A 17,788-nucleotide genomic window follows, 5' to 3' on the forward strand; every position below is an offset into this window, starting at 1 on the left:
CACACACACATACAGACAGACAGACAAATTTTTCTAATGTGATATTTGGAATCGTGGATGCGTAAGGAGTAAGAATAACTAAAAATTTCACGATTCCAAGCAATGTACAGACAAATATACACTTTTATTTATATAGATGTACATAGTTAGGTACCTACCTATTAGTTATTAGGTACCTACTTTCAGCAAATATTCTGTCCCACATCCCACATCCTATTATAGTTTACTCTCAGCAAATAGTTCATACATACCTATGATGTGAAGGTCCGAGAATCACATTCAGTTTTAACGGATCATTGAATCAATTGAATCGCTCATCTACGTTGAATCAATGAGCTTAACACTGATTAACAATGGTTCCCGAGTTCAGTCTTACTCGTATCACTGACATTGTACTTTACCAGTCTAGGATAAAGATTGTCTAGTGAGATTAACCATCCAATTGAGATAGATAGAATTAATCTCCTTAATCCTCTGTTAATCCTATTCCAACGTAAATTTATCCTATTGTAACATAAGTTTTACCTTAATTTGTTGTTGTTACTTTTTTTTTTTTTAATACAAAGTTCATCTTAATTTTCTTTTGTTGTTTACCTACCTGATTTATTATTATTAGGTATTATTATTGTTTAAAATTTACTTCTTTTGTTCAGTTTTTTATGCATAATTACCTACCTATCTATTTCTTCTTCTTCTTCTTCTTCTTCTTCTTCTTCTTCTTCTTCTTCTTTTTTTTTTCGGAAAATTGTCTAGATCAAGTTCATCCATTTAATCTATTTTTATTTTTTCCCTCCAAATAATTTTTCCTGTTTTATTCCATATTTGTCTGATCAGAGTGAACAACGTTAAAGTGCTTAAAGCTGTCTTGAGTTAGAGTGCTTAAAGCTGTCTCCAGTTAGAGTGCTTTATTTTAACAGGAAAGGCAGTCTATTTCAACAGTTTTTATTGCTAATTTTCTACAGTTCAATATAGCACCGCTTTATTGTTTTGAATGACTTTATCACAGTACCTTAATGATCTGGAGCGTTTTATTTTTTCAATTGAATAGTTAAATTTACTCTTGAATTATTTTTTTTTTTCTTTTTGAAACCTTATTGCTGTTGAGTATTAATGTTCCTAATTTAAACTATTTTTTTTTAATATTTATTATAGTGTGATTTAAACTATTGATTATTACGATTGAGTTATTTAACTGATTTAAGTCTGAAGAAAAATTGTAATTACAAACATTACCTACCTGTAACGCTGTAACAGAGATTTTAAAAGTTGAGATTTTTGGTGGATGTGCCATTAAAGAATATTGATATTTTTCTAATGAGAATAGAGATGTTTATTCAAGTAATTTATAGATTTTAGAAGTGTAATTTAAATTTGTTAATCAGGTTAATCTGTAGACATTAATTTGGTCAAAATCATGACACGTGTGAATATCCTCTAACACGCTTTGTGTGACGTCACAAAGTTCCCCAAATATTAAAATAAAATCTAATTTTAACTGCGTCTGCCTTGTAAGCGCTAGGTCGTGGGTTCGAGTCCCGCCCAGCGTTTTCACATTTAACAAAGTCGTTTTTTCGTCGTTCAACCAAGGAGAAGACCTATAAATACCATTTCGGCAATTTACTGCAGTGTTTCTTTTATAAATTAAGTTCCTAACCTACCTGAACAGTAAAATTTATAAATATACCTACCTAAGATCTATTATTAGTTTGCTGATATAAATTTATTTAATATCTTTTTTGTAATTATCTCTACCTAAAATGTTTGTTATTAATCATTGGAAATATTACTGCATCGTTTTGCTTTACAATGTCTTTCGGATTGGGCTGGTGAGGTAAGTTATTTATTTTTGTTTTATTGTTCGCTGTTTTTGCAGCAGTTGTTTCGTTACTAGGTTTTACCAAGTTTTTTCGTTACAACCAACTAAAAACTGCAGTAAAACATTCATTTATTCTTGAGTTATGTCTTTTCTCTGAAACTACGTATTTTTATGGGTTTTTAACTGTAGTTTTCTCAGTGTATGTCCAATTCCAATGTTACAAGTTATAGGTCCATTTCAGTTATACCTAAGTCCAATACCTTGACACCTTAGCTAACTGCACTAGGCTATTCAAGTGTTAGCAGTTTGCAAATAGGGGTAAGCGTGGTGCAATGAACCGTGCAACTGTGAGTGTGCATTTGTGCAATGCAGCTTCCATGACTTATTGCCAATGCAAAAACCAAGGGGTGGGATTAGGGGGAGCATATTGGGGTAGCTGAGGAACGGTTAGCGTAGTTACCTTGGAGGGTAGTCTGCCTTGTAAACGCTAGGTCGCGAGTCCGATTTACACAAACCAAAAGCATTTTTTTTTTTTCAAGAAAAAAAAATCTGTTGTGTTACACTTCCCTCTATTAAACCTCTTAAATATAAATAAATAAAAATAAAAGCAATTTGCAAAAGATAAGGAAAAAAAACTAAAGGCCCCATGTTGACAGATTTTTTTTTTTTTTTATCTATACCAAAATTTGGTTGACTGGTTTCTCTCATCGAACCAATGAAGAGTAACTTTACCACTTGTCTCGTCTAAATGGTTGCTTGAACTTTGGTCTGGATTGGTTTTCAATGTCATGGTTATTTGAGTTGTGTAGGGTAACATTGGGTAACTTTGGACGCGGGGTAACGGTTGAACTTTGAGCAATATTCTATAATTCCACTGATCTACAGTCATGTTGACAGTTGACATGGGCTTTGGGCATCTGTGCAATCGGAGATGTATGGGGGTTTGGTAGAGGGAACTGTAACTTCTGAGGACTGCTGACTTCTTACTTCTTATCGTCCTGAAAGCGAAGGGAGAAGGAAGACAGGATAGGAGGAAGCCAACCGTTCCGAGAACTAACCTTATCTGTTTAAAATGAAGTTCGATACTGGAATTCCAATTTATTTAACGATTCATTAGAATTCCAATTTAGGGCCTACTACCGCCTGCTAACAGCAAAGATTTATATTTATTCTTGGAAACTTCAACTCCCCCAAGGAGCAGGGGAGGGAGGGTTACTCCACCCGCCTCTCTGGGAGGTATCCTACCCTTCTCCTAAGCTTCTCCTTTCACGGTATAACCCTTCTCCTACCCTGCTCCCAGCACGTCCGCTACCATCTTGAAATATTTCAAGTGCAAGGATTCTACAAGAGGGTTTGCCATTCAAGTATATACCTACCCAACCTCTTGAATTAACAGCTTGAATTTCATTGAAAGATTTTATGGGAAAAGGGTCCAGCCCGGATTGAGCTCTCCTGATTTGTTTGATTTGTTGAAGAATCATGAATTTTCTGTAAGCGTCGGGTCGCGGGTTCGATTCCCACCCGTTTGCGGGTTGTATCCCAAACAGATAGGGTTCGTTATCGGAACGTCTGGCCTTCTCCGATCCTATCTTAATTCCGACTTCGATTTCGGGCCGATAAGAACTTCTTGGTCATTACAGTTCCCTCTATCAAACCTCTTTAAAAAAAATCGTCTTTAGGTCCTTCTCCAAATAAACCGCCTCAATTATTTCTCACTTTGCCAGAGAGCGTTCGGGGCGAGGAGAAATTATCTTGTATTTTTCCGCTTCTTAAACTTTTTAATCTGAAAGTTTATCATGTCGAAATGAAAAGTAATCTTCACTTAATCTCGTCGAGCCTCCTTCATAAACATCTTCAAGATGAAGGGTGAAGTGAAGAGGATGAAGAGTGAAGGGTGGTATGAAGAGTGGAGTAAATATTTTCAACTTCAAGGTTTGTTTGTGTTCTTCTTCTTGTCTCAAGTAATTTCGATTTCGTTTGAAAATTGCACGGAAAAATCTGTCTTCTACAAATCTACAATACCTAAGACATCTATAGTTCATCCAGATCAATGTGACAGCAATGAGTCATCAACCCAAAATGAAGGAACCAATCAGATTGGCTTTGGTTTGGATTGGTTTTCAATGTCATGGTTATTTGAGTTGTGTAGGGTAACATTGGGTAACTTCGGACGCGGGGAAACGGTTGAACTTTGAGCAATATTCTATAATTCCACTGATCTACAGTCATGTTGACAGTTGATATGGGCTTTGGGCATCTGTGCAATTGGAGATATATATGGGGGTTTGATAGAGGGAAGTTCTGAAAGCGAAGGGAGAAGGAAGACAGGATAGGAGGAAGCCAACCGTTCCGAGAACTAACCTTATCTGTTTAAAATAAAGTTCGCCCGGTTCGGGAATAGAACCCGCGACTTAGCGCTTACAAGAGTTACGCGCGCTACCTTTCGAGGTAACTCTTAGGCTGGTTGTTTCATGTTAAGTGGTCCAAAAAAAACGGTACAATCGGCTCCAAAGTTACCCCATTCTACGGTACAAAACTAGTTTTTTTTACATAATATTTTTTACTTTACAAGACCGGAGGTATCAATGTGGAAAAATATTGGTATCCTCTTTGGAAAAACTCGAGATTTAAAAACCAATGAGCAGAGAGATTACCACATATTAGCAAAACCAAAACTCTGAGCACCAGAAACCAGAACTTGGTAGTTTTGGATCGTGATCAAACCTCGATAGACCGTTTTTTATTGGGAAAATATTGCAGTTTCTTGCATTTTATTTTGCTCTTCTAAAATGCAGAGGTAGCTCTAAGTTCAGAGGTTGGATTCCAGAACAGGTAAGGTTGATATCGCCTTACCTGACTTTGTTTCAATATTGGTATCCTCTTTGGAAAAACTCTAGATTTAAAAACCAATGAGCAGAGAGATTACCACATAGCAAAACCAAAACTCTGAGCACCAGACACCAGAACTTGGTAGTTTTGGATCGTGATCAAACCTCGATAGACCGTTTTTTATTGGGAAAATATTGCAGTTTCTTGCATTTTATTTTTACGTTTTATTTCTATTGTTATTGTGAAATATTCTCAGTAAAAAATGAAGTTATCTAGGTACCTGATCTAAATCTAAAATTACTATAAAATTGGTTAACTATTTAAAAGATACTTATCCATTAATTGTGAATAAATAAAAATGTGATACTAAAAATCTGAAAATAATAATCTGAAACTGAAAGATCACGATAAACGTGCAATTTGTTGATTTATAAAATTATTTTCCATTATTTGAAAATCGATATTCGATAAATTTACTCTTTAGCAGCGTATAAAATTTATTTAATATTGCTATAAATTAAGTGAAAAAAAACTACAATTTCATTAATACTGCATACCCACCTACGTAGGTACTTTGATCGTTGATCAAAAGAACCCTTGAGAATTTTAGTTTTTTACTTAAAAGGTATTTCTATTCTATTATTTTAGGATAAAATCCTTTTTGAATCACTCTGTAGAAGGTCGAAATATACATAGAAAGTAAATAGAGGCACCAGGCAGGCAGGAGTTTTTCCAACTTTCTAAAGTGAAAGTTAATTTGGGAAAGTTTTTTCTCCTGAACGAACGGGGTAAAAATATTCCAGGAAAACAGGTGAATTTCTTAGGAAAACGGAGTTTAAAACGCTTCCTTTCGGGAAACGAAGCAAATTGCATGCCGAGATGAGTTGACTTTGTGCAAATGAAGGGGCTGTTTTTCTCCTTCTTCTTTAGCTTCTTCTTCTTCTTCTTCTTCTCTTTCTTTTTCCTCTTCGTCTTCGTCTTCCTCTTCTTTTTAAGAAGTTTGACAGAAGGAACTGTATTAACCGCTGAGGTTTTATCGTCCCGAAATCGAAGAAAGAAGGAGGACCAAACCGAAAACGAACCTAATCTGTTTAGGATAAATTTCACCTAGGGCGGAAAAAAATGGAAACCCGCGACCTAGCGCTTAGAAGGCAGGCCCCGCAACCCTTCCCTCTAAGGTAATTAGACTGGCGATCGACTTTAGGTAGCGCCTTGACCACTACACCACCGAGGTAGGTAGCGCCTTGACCACTACACCACCGAGGTAGGTAGCGCCTTGACCACTACACCACCGAGGTAGGTAGCGCCTTGACCACTACACCACCGAGGTAGGTAGCGCCTTGACCACTACACCACCGAGGTAGGTAGCGCCTTGACCACTACACCACCGAGGTAGGTATTCCATACCTCGGCTGGGATTGAACCCACGCCCTCCTGTTTACCAGGCGAGCGCCTTGACCACTACACCACCGAGGTAGGTAGCGCCTTGACCACTACACCACCGAGGTAGGTAGCGCCTTGACCACTACACCACCGAGGTAGGTAGCGCCTTGACCACTACACCACCGAGGTAGGTAGCGCCTTGACCACTACACCACCGAGGTAGGTAGCGCCTTGACCACTACACCACCGAGGTAGGTAGCGCCTTGACCACTACACCACCGAGGTAGGTAGCGCCTTGACCACTACACCACCGAGGTAGGTAGCGCCTTGACCACTACACCACCGAGGTAGGTAGCGCCTTGACCACTACACCACCGAGGTAGGTAGCGCCTTGACCACTACACCACCGAGGTAGGTATTCCATACCTCGGCTGGGATTGAACCCACGCCCTCCTGTTTACCAGGCGAGCGCCTTGACCACTACACCACCGAGGTAGGTAGCGCCTTGACCACTACACCACCGAGGTAGGTAGCGCCTTGACCACTACACCACCGAGGTAGGTAGCGCCTTGACCACTACACCACCGAGGTAGGTAGCGCCTTGACCACTACACCACCGAGGTAGGTAGCGCCTTGACCACTACACCACCGAGGTAGGTAGCGCCTTGACCACTACACCACCGAGGTAGGTAGCGCCTTGACCACTACACCACCGAGGTAGGTAGCGCCTTGACCACTACACCACCGAGGTAGGTAGCGCCTTGACCACTACACCACCGAGGTAGGTAGCGCCTTGACCACTACACCACCGAGGTAGGTATTCCATACCTCGGCTGGGATTGAACCCACGCCCTCCTGTTTACCAGGCGAGCGCCTTGACCACTACACCACCGAGGTAGGTAGCGCCTTGACCACTACACCACCGAGGTAGGTAGCGCCTTGACCACTACACCACCGAGGTAGGTAGCGCCTTGACCACTACACCACCGAGGTAGGTAGCGCCTTGACCACTACACCACCGAGGTAGGTAGCGCCTTGACCACTACACCACCGAGGTAGGTAGCGCCTTGACCACTACACCACCGAGGTAGGTAGCGCCTTGACCACTACACCACCGAGGTAGGTAGCGCCTTGACCACTACACCACCGAGGTAGGTAGCGCCTTGACCACTACACCACCGAGGTAGGTAGCGCCTTGACCACTACACCACCGAGGTAGGTATTCCATACCTCGGCTGGGATTGAACCCACGCCCTCCTGTTTACCAGGCGAGCGCCTTGACCACTACACCACCGAGGTAGGTATTCCATACCTCGGCTGGGATTGAACCCACGCCCTCCTGTTTACCAGGCGAGCGCCTTGACCACTACACCACCGAGGCAGGACACTCTTCTTCCTCGCCTTTTCCCGTGTTCAGACGAGGTCGGCGTTTTTCGTCAGACATTTGGTTTTGGCTACAAAAATATTACGAGTGGATGGCCTTCAAAGTAAAAAGCACAATAATTATCAGTTTGCTTGGCTTGGAAGGGAGCGCCATGTGCCGTAAGAGCTAGACCGCGAGTTCGATTCACGCCGGGGGCGAACTTTATCAGCGGATACGGTTCATTTACGGAGAGGCTGGTTTTTTTCTGTACTGTCCTCCTTCTCTCTTCAATTTATTTAGGGACGATAAGACCTCCGTTGTTTTGACGCAGTTCCCTCTATAAAATCTCTCGGAAAAAAGGGCTCGAAAGGTTGTCATTTTGGTCTGCCGTCAGAGTCTAGAAATGTCCAAGGGAAGGTACCTATATCCGGATTTACAGTCTGTTGATCCTAAACTCACCAAGTGTCAAACGTCAAGAGGTAATGCACTCTGATAAGTTACAATGTCAATTACGTAACCGACCTGTCTTGACCATGGTACTTATGGCAATTATCTTGCAGTAGTGCACTCTAAAGAAATGGGTATCTAAGTACATAGGTAATATCTAAGGAATTTGCAATAACTATTAACTGCCATAATTTATTGAGGTACATTTTTATCACGATTTGTGCTGTTATTTAGGATCTCTGCAAGTAGGGGCCATTTTTTTGTCACTCTTTTATTTCATTGCAGTAGGTTTTCTTTTTTTTACATGGTTTTACTTAACTTGAGATCTCTGTTTGTTTGTAATTTGTTTGTTTGTTTTTTTTTTTTTTTTTTTTTTTTTTTTTTTTTTTTTTTTTTTTTTTTTTTCTTTTATGTGCGGTAAGAGCTAGACCGCGAGTTCGATTCACGCCGGGAGCGGACTTTATCAACGGATACGGTTCGTTTACGGAGAGGCTGGTTTTTTTCGTACTGTCCTCCTTCTCTCTTCAATTTGGGGACGATAAGACCTCCATTGTTTTGACGCAGTTCCCTCTATAAAACCTCTCGGAAAAAAGGGCTCGAAAGGTTGTCATTTAGGTCTGCCGTCAGAGTTTAGAAATGTCCAAGGGAAAGTACCTATATCCGGCTTTATAGTCTGTTGATCCTATACTCATCAAGTGTCAAACGACAAGAGGTAATGCACTCTGATACTTTCCAATGTCAATTATACCGACCTGTGTTGACCATGGTACCTACTTATGGCAATTATCTTGCAGTAGTGCACTCTAAGGAAATGGGTATCTAAGTACATAATATCTAAGGAATTTGCAATAACTATTAACTGCCATAATTTATTGAGGTACATTTTTATTACGATTTGTGCTGTTATTTAAGATTTCTGCAAGTAGGGGCCATTTTTTTGCCACTCTTTTATTTCATTGCAGTAGGTTTTTTTTTTTTTCTTCTTCTTCTTCTTTTTTTTTTTACTTGACCTTATTGTTGGCCGTTTCATTAGGTTTATCATGCTTTTCTTCTGTCTCCTTAGCACTTGAAATTCTAGGACAAGTTTCAAGTCTCGCAGGATTTCCTTTTATTGATTTACTTTGACGTCTTTCTATGTCTATGAATTCTCCATCACTGCTATCATCATCGTTAGGCCCATCACTGCTTTCATAAATGATATCGTTATCATCAGGGGTTTCATTAGTTATAGCATTTCTATCGATGTCAGAGGTTTCATCAATCATATTTTTGGTATCGACATCACAGGGTTCGTCGATGATGTTACTGCCATCAACATGAGTGAATTCATGAGCCATTTCATTAGGTTTATCATATTCTTCTTCTGTCTCCTTAGCACTTGAAATTCTAGGACAAGTTTCAAGTCTCGCAGGATTTCCTTTTATTGATTTACTTTGACGTCTTTCTATTGCTTTCACTAGTGTATTTTGACGTCCTTTTGTTGTTTCAGCAAAATCATCAATATCTGCTTCTTTTTCCAAAACCAATTCATTTTCTTTCGTACTTCGATTTTGACTCGCGAGTTTAGCTTGTTCCATATTGTTATTTTTCTTCGTTTTGGACGCAATCCAAGCAGACACTGTTGTTCCCAGGGAAAGTGAGGAGAATTCCTGTAACGGGTGGGGGGGATCTTCTTTAGTACGGCAGGCGAAAGGCGAAGTATTACTGTTTATTTTTACCTAGAGGTTTTGGCTTCAAAAATATTACGAGTGGATGGCCTTCAAAGTAAAAAGCACAATACTTGTCAGTTTGCTTGGCTTGGAAGGGAGCGCCATGTGCCGTAAGAGCTAGACCGCGAGTTCGATTCACGCCGGGGGCGGACTTTATCAGCGGATAAGGTTCGTTTACGGAGAGGCTGGTTTTTTTCTGTACTGTCCTCCTTTTCTCTCTTCAATTTGGAGACGATAAGACCTCCGTTGTTTTGACGCAGTTCCCTCTATAAAACCTCTCGGAAAAAAGGGCTCGAAAGGTTATCATTTAGGTCTGCCGTCAGAGTTTAGAAATGTCCAAGGGAAAGTACCTATATCCGGCTTTACAGTCTGTTGATCCTAAACTCACCAAGTGTCAAACGACAAGAGGTAATGCACTCTGATATACTTTACAATGTCAATTATACCGACCTGTGTTGACCATGGTACTTATGGCAATTATTTTGCAGTAGTGCACTCTAAGGAAATGGGTATCAAAGTACATATGTAATATCTAAGGAATTTGCAATAACTATTAACTGTCATAATTTATTGAGGTACATTTTTATTACGATTTTTGCTGTTATTTAAGATCTCTGCAATTTATTTTTTAAATTACACCATCTACACCCTCGTTCTAATAAGTTAGATCGGGGCAGTTACTGATGGGTGGGTGTGTGTATACACACATATTACTTTTCTGAGTGAAACAGATCTGGTTTCACGTCAAGAGAGTTGTAGCGATCCATCCCTAAGATCAATGGTAAGATCAATATTTTCAATTCAATGCATAGGATTTGGTAGATTCGTATAAGCTTAACCCATCTTTTAGGGCTATTTGCCCCTATACCTAAACCTCGAAGTGGGGCTTTTTGTGTACAGAGTTGAGATGGACGCATAGAATAGAAACACACTGTTTATCCTACCCAAATAGGACTGAAAAGTCCCTTTACCCCAGCAGTTTAAACAATTCTTGTACATATATATTTTCATTTTCAATTCAATGCATAGGATTTGGTAGATTCGTATAAGGTTAACCCATCTTTTAGGGCTATTTGCCCCTACACCTAAACCTTGAAGTGGTCTTTTTGTGTACGAAGTTGAGATGGACGCATAGAATAGAAACACCTTCCTACCCAAATAGGACTGAAAAGTCCCTTTACCCCAGCAGTTTAAACAAGGTCTCAGGTATCTGATGGGTCAATGGAAATACAAATGGCTTTTTGTGTACAGAGTTGAGATGGACGCATAGAATAGAAACACCTTGTTTATCCCACCCAAATAGGACTGAAAAGTCCCTTTACCCCAGCAGTTTAAACAAGGTCTCAGGTATCTGATGGGTCAATGGAAATACAAATGATTATGCTGGAAATACATACTTATGTTTATAATAACTATGTTTATATAAATAATTAAGTACACGATTAATTGGTCTGATTAAATAGGATACAAATTTACTGCATTATTAAATATTACATACAATAAGTCAGTATCAATATGAGAGAATAATACCTTGGTTCGCTTTCGTTTAAAATGTTTAAATTTAAAAATTCTAAAGGACCAAATAACTTGGGATGAACTCTATCCAGCATGCTTCATGCATCATGCTCTTTAATAGGTAAGTTGTCAAATCATAACTGGGGATGAACTCTATCCAGCATGCTTCATGCTCTTTAATAGGTAAGTTGTCTTATTTTGACGTCCTTTTGTTGTTTCAGCAAAATCATCAATATCTGCTTCTTTTTCCAAAACCAATTCATTTCCTTTCGTACTTCCATTTTGACTCGCGAGTTTAGCTTGTTCCATATTGTTATTTTTCTTCGTTTTGGACACAATCCAAGCAGACACTGTTGTTCCCAGGGAAAGTGAGGGGAATGCCTGTAACGGGTGGGGGGATCTTCTTTAGTACGGCAGGCGAAAGGCGAAGTATTACTGTTTATTTTTACCTAGATAGCATATTCGTGAATATTCTTGTACGTTCACCCGGATGGGCACTACAAGACAATTCGGCTCGCAGCTGTGATTTATATAGCGTCCAATGTTGCCAAACGTTGTCGCGTCGATGAACATTTCGAAGGCGTTTGACCCTGATGACCTTGGAGTGACCTTCAAGGAGGAAAACGTCCTTGAAGGGGCTTTCTATAATAATAATAGTGCTTATTTATACTGCTCGCATAGGACTGAAAAGTCCCTTTACTCCAGCAGTAGGCTACTACTAATTTGCTTTATTGATATAACTTTTGGTGAACTTAAATCAGATAAATAAGGGCATAAGATAGGCGATTGTTTTTCAGTTTTCTTCGAAGATCGCAGAAAAGTTCGTGTTTTGCCCAGATTAGTTGGTTAACTTAATCATAGAAATATATGAACACGGGCATAAGATCGGCGATTATTCCAACTTTTCCAAGATCACAAAAAGTTCGTGTTTCATAAAAAGTGTTTTATTGTGTGATTCACTTAGATGAGTCTCGAATGTTTCAAGTAATACACAAGGAGGGAGTGAAGGAAAGAATACTGCACCACATTGGACGTCAGTCTCATCCGTTGCTGTCGAAGCGAAAGCAAAATCTTGGGCACCTCCACATTCTGATTGTGATCTAACATATCTAATAGTAAGTCACACAGGATGGTAACTCCTGTCTTCTCCACACCATCCGAGCAGTGGACCAGACTAGGCGGGTTCCTGTTGTGACCCAGGGGGATCTCCGTGACAACATGTTCCCGTATGGAGCTGATCTCCTCTAGGAAGCCGAGGAAATGCGACACGGAGTTGGGCGTGTTGTTGGTGACGTTCCAATTCGTGTAGGTCAAATGCCACACGCTCCGATGTCGCTTGCTACTCAGGTGAGACAGTTGTAGCTTGGATGTCACGCAGTGGCCTGTCTCCTGAGAGAGCTCCTTGGTAATACGGAACTCTCCCACGTCTATGATCTTGTTGGACTTCACAGGCATGTAGCTCACGGCAGATTCACTCGTTGAGTTAGCCTCCACGAGGTTGATCACAAGGTAGACGTTCGCCTCCCATACCATCTACTCACGGCAGATTCACTCGTTGAGTTAGCCTCCACAAGGTTGATCACAAGGTAGACGTTCGCCTCCCATACCATCTCCCAGAAGTTCTCCACCGTGTTGACGAGGGGACTCTGCGCCGCGATGTAGAAGCGTTGCTCATTCCCTACCGTAGCGGTAATGTGACTTGCGTTAATATAGCCGTGCTTGTTATCCCGCTTGGCGGACAGGCGGACCCGGTTCTCTTCATACGGCAGAATGTCCTTGAACCGGTTTCGGGACGCGTTATCCGGATGTTGCGCGGAGGTAAAGTCCGGATTTGGTTTTGGTATCTTGGGGATCTTCTCGAACTCGAAGAACAGCTGCTGGTCGGACAGTTTCTTCTCGAGGAGTTGGCACATGGCTTCTTTGGATATCACAGAGGGTTTGGCTTTCTTCTCGTCGAAGCGAGGCAGGGACGCGGTTTTGGATTTGGAGCTGCTCGAGCTACCACCGCCCGATAGGAACCCGGTCCATTTCTTTTTCTTCTTCTCAGCGGTGTTGGTATTGGTTGAACCGCTGGCACTCGCTGTCGAGTCCGAACTCAAGTTACTACGCTACCACCGCCCGATAAGAAGCCGGTCCATTTCTTTTTCTTCTTCTCAGCGGTGTTGGTATTGGTTGAACCGCTGGCACTCGCTGTCGAGTCCGAACTCAAGTTACTACACTACCACCGCCCGATAGGAACCCGGTCCATTTCTTTTTCTTCTTCTCAGCGGTGTTGGTATTGGTCGAACCGCTGGCACTCGCTGTTGAGTCCGAACTCAAGTTACTACTATCCAGCGCTGCATTGGTGTACACATGCAACGACTGGGCTTTACTACTAACGCTACTCTTACTATCACTGAGAATACTTCGCTCGCTACTGTTATGACTACTATGGTGTACACATGCAACGACTGGGCTTTACTACTAACGCTACTCTTACTATCACTGAGAATACTTCGCTCGCTACTGTTATGACTACTGGAGAGTTGTAGCTTGGACGTGACGCAGTGGCCGGTCTCCTGAGAGAGCTCCTTGGTAATACGGAACTCTCCCACGTCTATGATCTTGTTGGACTTGACAGGCATGTAGCTCACGGCAGATTCACTCGTTGAGTTAGCCTCCACGAGGTTGATCACAAGGTAGACGTTCGCCTCCCATACCATCTTACACCCCACGCAGCGAGAGAGAGAAGGGATAGCTTGAATGCCCACTTGACAACCTTTCAAACAGAAACAGAAAGCTTCTTAGGAACAACCAAAATACGTGGTTTGGCTGGAAGAGCTCACGTAAGTGAGAACCCTGCCACTTAAAAAAAGCACTAGTAAAAAAAAAATAATAATAAATAATAAGTTTAGGGAAAAAAAATGTTTCAATGGTCCCACTTAATCACTTATGAATAATGATGGCAACCTTTGAGAACTAAATTAGCTTGGTTGGTAGCGCGTCTGCCTTGTAAGCGCTAGGCCGCGGGTTCGATTCCCGCCCGAGGCGGATTTCATCCTGATGGGATAATATTCGTTCTCGGAACGGCTGGCTTTCTACGATCCTGTCTTTCTTCTCTCTTCCATTTCGGAACGATAAGACCTTAGCAGTTACAGTTCCCTCTGTCAAACCTCTTGGAAAAAAAAAAATAAAATAAAATAGCATGAAAATGTGAATATTTGATTGCGAATATCGATATTCTTACCTGGCCACTACGGGAAGGAGGAGGTAGGGAGAGAATAGGTTCAATATCTTGTCGAGTCACAGATCCCCACAGTTGAGTAATGCCAGGTACATGACCAATGCCTACAATAGCTACCACACGTACTGGCTCTCTGGGTAATGCTGAGGAAAGAAACAGACGAATAATTAGAAGGTTCGATACCCGCTATCGACAAAAATTTACACTCATATTTCGGCAAAAAAAAAAAAAAAAAAAAACTCAATCATGTGGTAGTGTTTACGGACTTTGGTCGCCTGATTGGGGCGTTTTGACGTGGTAAAGGCGTGTTGTGCGTGTAAGTAAGAAAGGAAAAATGATTGCTAGGTATGAAAAATACCTTGGGCTTTCATTTTCTATTAGTCATTTGAAAATAATATTTTGTTATCAAACTTTTTTTTATTCAACCAATGAGATATGAAGTTTCAACTTCAACACCTTGACTGCCAAAGCATATTCCATGGTGTTTACCCACAGAATCCCATACATATCAAAACATATCCCTTAACATGAGAGACAGACACTTTAATTCTTGGATTTTTTTCATTTTCAGAGGCCCTCTTTCAGATTAACCATTGAAAATATATAATTGGCCTGTGGCAGCAAGTGTGGACGTCCAAAGCGGAATCTCTTTAGTGGAATAAAAAAAGTAGCATAATAAAATACTGCATAACAGGAGGTAACAAAACCACAGAAGTGTGACATTATTTTGATCACAAAAAATTCAACACCTTTCATTGGGCTTTCCCCCATGGGAAAAATAACCAATAACTTCAATTTTACAGCATGCCTTTGGAGATTTAAGAATCACAAACTGCTCCAATCCAGGCTAAATGGGAACGTAAACAATGCCTGGGGCTGGAGTTCATCCGATTTTCTATCTATACCTTCTTTTGATCGTGGAGTTTCCATTTTGCCCCCCTTTCTATTCTTCTAAACTATTAGTGCTCTCATTGGTTAGAAAAATTCTTTGCTTCTTTTACCAGTTCTTTGTTCACATCAAATATTTAGGCTTGTTCAGAAATGAGTCAAGAGATTGATCAAGAACACCACAAAATTCAAATCCTCAACATGGCAAAAAAAGGAACGGAAATATTATTCAGTGTTAAAAGAAGTAGAAAGCAAAGGCAAGTGAAATTCCACAGTAAAAAGACAGAGAGTTAAGAAGAATGGTGTGTTGAAAAAAACCCCAAAGACTATGGTTCATCCAGATGGATATGGCAGCAATGAGTCATCAACCCAAAATGAAAGAACCAATCAGAATGCGAGAATTCCTTGCATTGTTGCAATTAAGGTAAAGGTCTATTTTTATAAACTCTCTCTTTTAAAAAGCAGAGGTAGCTTCGATCTGTAACCTTTTTTTTGAGGGTCAAGTACAAGAGGTTGAATTCTAGAACAGGTAAAGATGGTATCTATTTTTAGTACTCCGCATCGGGTACTTATTATGCAATTTGGTATGTTTGTGATCATTCATTTTGTTTAATTTTGTCCAGATCCGGCGTACTGTATGTATGTAGAACATTGCGATGGCCATAGTGTTGCGTTACGTCTGGGAAGCTGTGGATCTCGGGTTGACTGGAATACATTTGTTGTTCACTGGCGTTGTACTTCTGTTGGATGGCAGTTTCATAGTCCGGTGCCGGTCGGTAGGAAGGTAATAGAGACCTCAGCTTGTCAATATCCTGATGATTCCCATCGACAAGATCCAGATTAGACGTTGTCCTCTCATTCAAATCTCCCAGTTCTTCTCTACTGTTAGACATGACATTTCTCATGCTAGGACTAGTGACTTCATCCAACTCCTCCCGACTACTCAACAGTGCCGTGTCTATGTTCTGAAACAGCCTCCCATTGCCTCCGCCACTACTCCGCGGGTTCTGAACCTCCCCCTCGTTATCCTCCTCTGTCGCTTCATACGTCATATAGAACGTATGTTGATGCACACACATACGGAAGACATACTTCGCAGACTCCACGTCAGGGAATACAAAGTTCACAATGTGGTCATCCGCGTTACTCGTCTCAATACCAAAGTTCTTCTTGTGATTGAGAACGTTCGCGATTTCCGCCCACTTGTAAAACTTCGAGCTGTTGGTCCCGCTGACAATAATACCTTTGAGTGTGACACCCAGGATGGTTTCCAACCCATGCTCATCTTTCACGAGGAACGTCTCCTGTCCGTAGCCATCCAGTTGTTGTGCTGCTAGGATATAATACTCCTCTGCCGTCCCTTGGCTTAGCCCTACTAGCGCGGAGTGTTGCTGGATCACCGCGTCTGTTAACCTTTCCAGCAACCCATTATGACCGTTCTCCACAAGATCCTTCGGAAACAGCGCGAAATCCTTCAGATACTCCAACGTATGTCGCTCACTGTTGTAGTTCCCAAACTCCGCCTGCATACAGTAGCTAGCAAGTACCACGGCATCGTCCAGGTTACACTGTATGCGACCTTCGATGATATCGTTCTTCAACTGGAGGAAACAATGGTAGCGCGTCATTTCATCGGTGATCAAACTGATGCCACTCACATAATACATCATCCGCAAGTACAAACTGTTGTCCTTTGCGTACTTATCAAGCTGTCGCTTCAGAGGCCTCTCTAACTCGATCCAGCGCGGGGCACCACTTTTGGAAACATAACGAAGGCCGAAGAATTCCGTCTGTTGCAGGCCAAGCCGCTGGCATACGTTCTTTTACTAAGTATCTTTTCATTTTATTTTCAAGGCCTTTCTTTCTATTCATGAGAAAAACTAGGTAGTCTTGAGATGATATTCTGGAGTTTATTTTAAAAAAAAGTGTGATACCCATGCAACAACAGAGGTTGCTTCATGGAGTTTATTAAATTTATTAGTTTCCAATCTAAATGAAGAATGAACTTTACCTCTTGGAGTAGTCACTGTGGATGACACATTGCTTTTGATTCCACTGTCAATTGATTCTTCAGTTATACTGACATCTTCTTCCGAATACTTGTCATCATTAATGTCCTGAAAATTAAAGAAGGTATTGAACTTATTTAAATGTTCAATATTTTTTTCCAAACACAAAGGTTACTAAAACTCAAGTCAATTAAACAGACAGAATCAATTAAAATACCTCAGCAAAGCACCAACTTTATCAGGCAAATCAAGGTAGGTTCTGGAACTCACTGTGTAAAAATAAATACTATCATATGAATGATTCAATTTAGGCTCGACAAATTAAGGTGAAGAATAGTAAACGCAAATCTCATCATGTATCTGGAATGTGTAGAGCTCAGATGTGAGTCATTTGATAGCTATGCAGGTACAATTTAAAACTGGTACAAAATTAAAATGAGTACAGCATAATTTATTCAAGGATCTTGGTAAAATCACACAGGTACTTAGTTTCAATGATCATTTCAGTATCCAAAACCTACAATCCTTCCCAAATTTTGATGGGTGGATTAGGATTCCGTTACCAATGTGATTCTAATGATCAATGATTTTGAGTTTTATGCCCCA

General features: G+C 40.8%; 2 protein-coding genes and 1 long non-coding RNA gene across 3 annotated transcripts; 1 reads left to right on the plus strand and 2 right to left on the minus strand.

The window, feature by feature from the left end:
* Positions 1–497: 497 nt before the first annotated feature.
* On the plus strand, positions 498–1,412 carry LOC113471618. Its single transcript, XR_003394247.1, has 2 exons — positions 498–616; positions 1,153–1,412. It is a non-coding gene; the product is annotated as an uncharacterized LOC113471618 (long non-coding RNA).
* Positions 1,413–8,839: 7,427 nt separating this feature from the next.
* Positions 8,840–11,542, minus strand: LOC103519387. The gene is made up of 2 exons (XM_008484473.2): positions 11,512–11,542; positions 8,840–9,556 (listed from the first exon to the last, which is right to left on the minus strand). Exon 2 carries the CDS (start codon positions 9,413–9,415, stop codon positions 8,840–8,842), a length of 576 nt encoding a protein of 191 aa, XP_008482695.1. The 5' UTR covers positions 9,416–9,556; positions 11,512–11,542.
* Positions 11,543–11,843: 301 nt separating this feature from the next.
* On the minus strand, positions 11,844–17,290 carry LOC103519388 (tyrosine-protein phosphatase non-receptor type 14; the record flags this gene model as incomplete). The annotated part of the gene is made up of 6 exons (XM_026830911.1): positions 11,844–12,550; positions 12,628–13,170; positions 13,453–13,764; positions 14,289–14,428; positions 15,787–16,993; positions 17,201–17,290. Coding segments are annotated over 6 exons (2,820 nt in total), but the record flags the coding sequence as incomplete, so codon positions are not given.
* Positions 17,291–17,788: the final 498 nt, after the last annotated feature.

The sequence above is a fragment of the Diaphorina citri genome, unplaced genomic scaffold (genome assembly GCF_000475195.1).
Source record: "Diaphorina citri unplaced genomic scaffold, Diaci psyllid genome assembly version 1.1 scaffold2698, whole genome shotgun sequence".
Lineage (NCBI taxonomy): Eukaryota > Metazoa > Arthropoda > Insecta > Hemiptera > Psyllidae > Diaphorina > Diaphorina citri.

Coding starts and splice junctions, on each gene's coding strand:
- LOC103519387 (XM_008484473.2), bottom strand. CDS start 9,415: ATGGAACAAGCTAAACTCGCGAGTCAAAATCGAAGTACGAAAGAAAAT.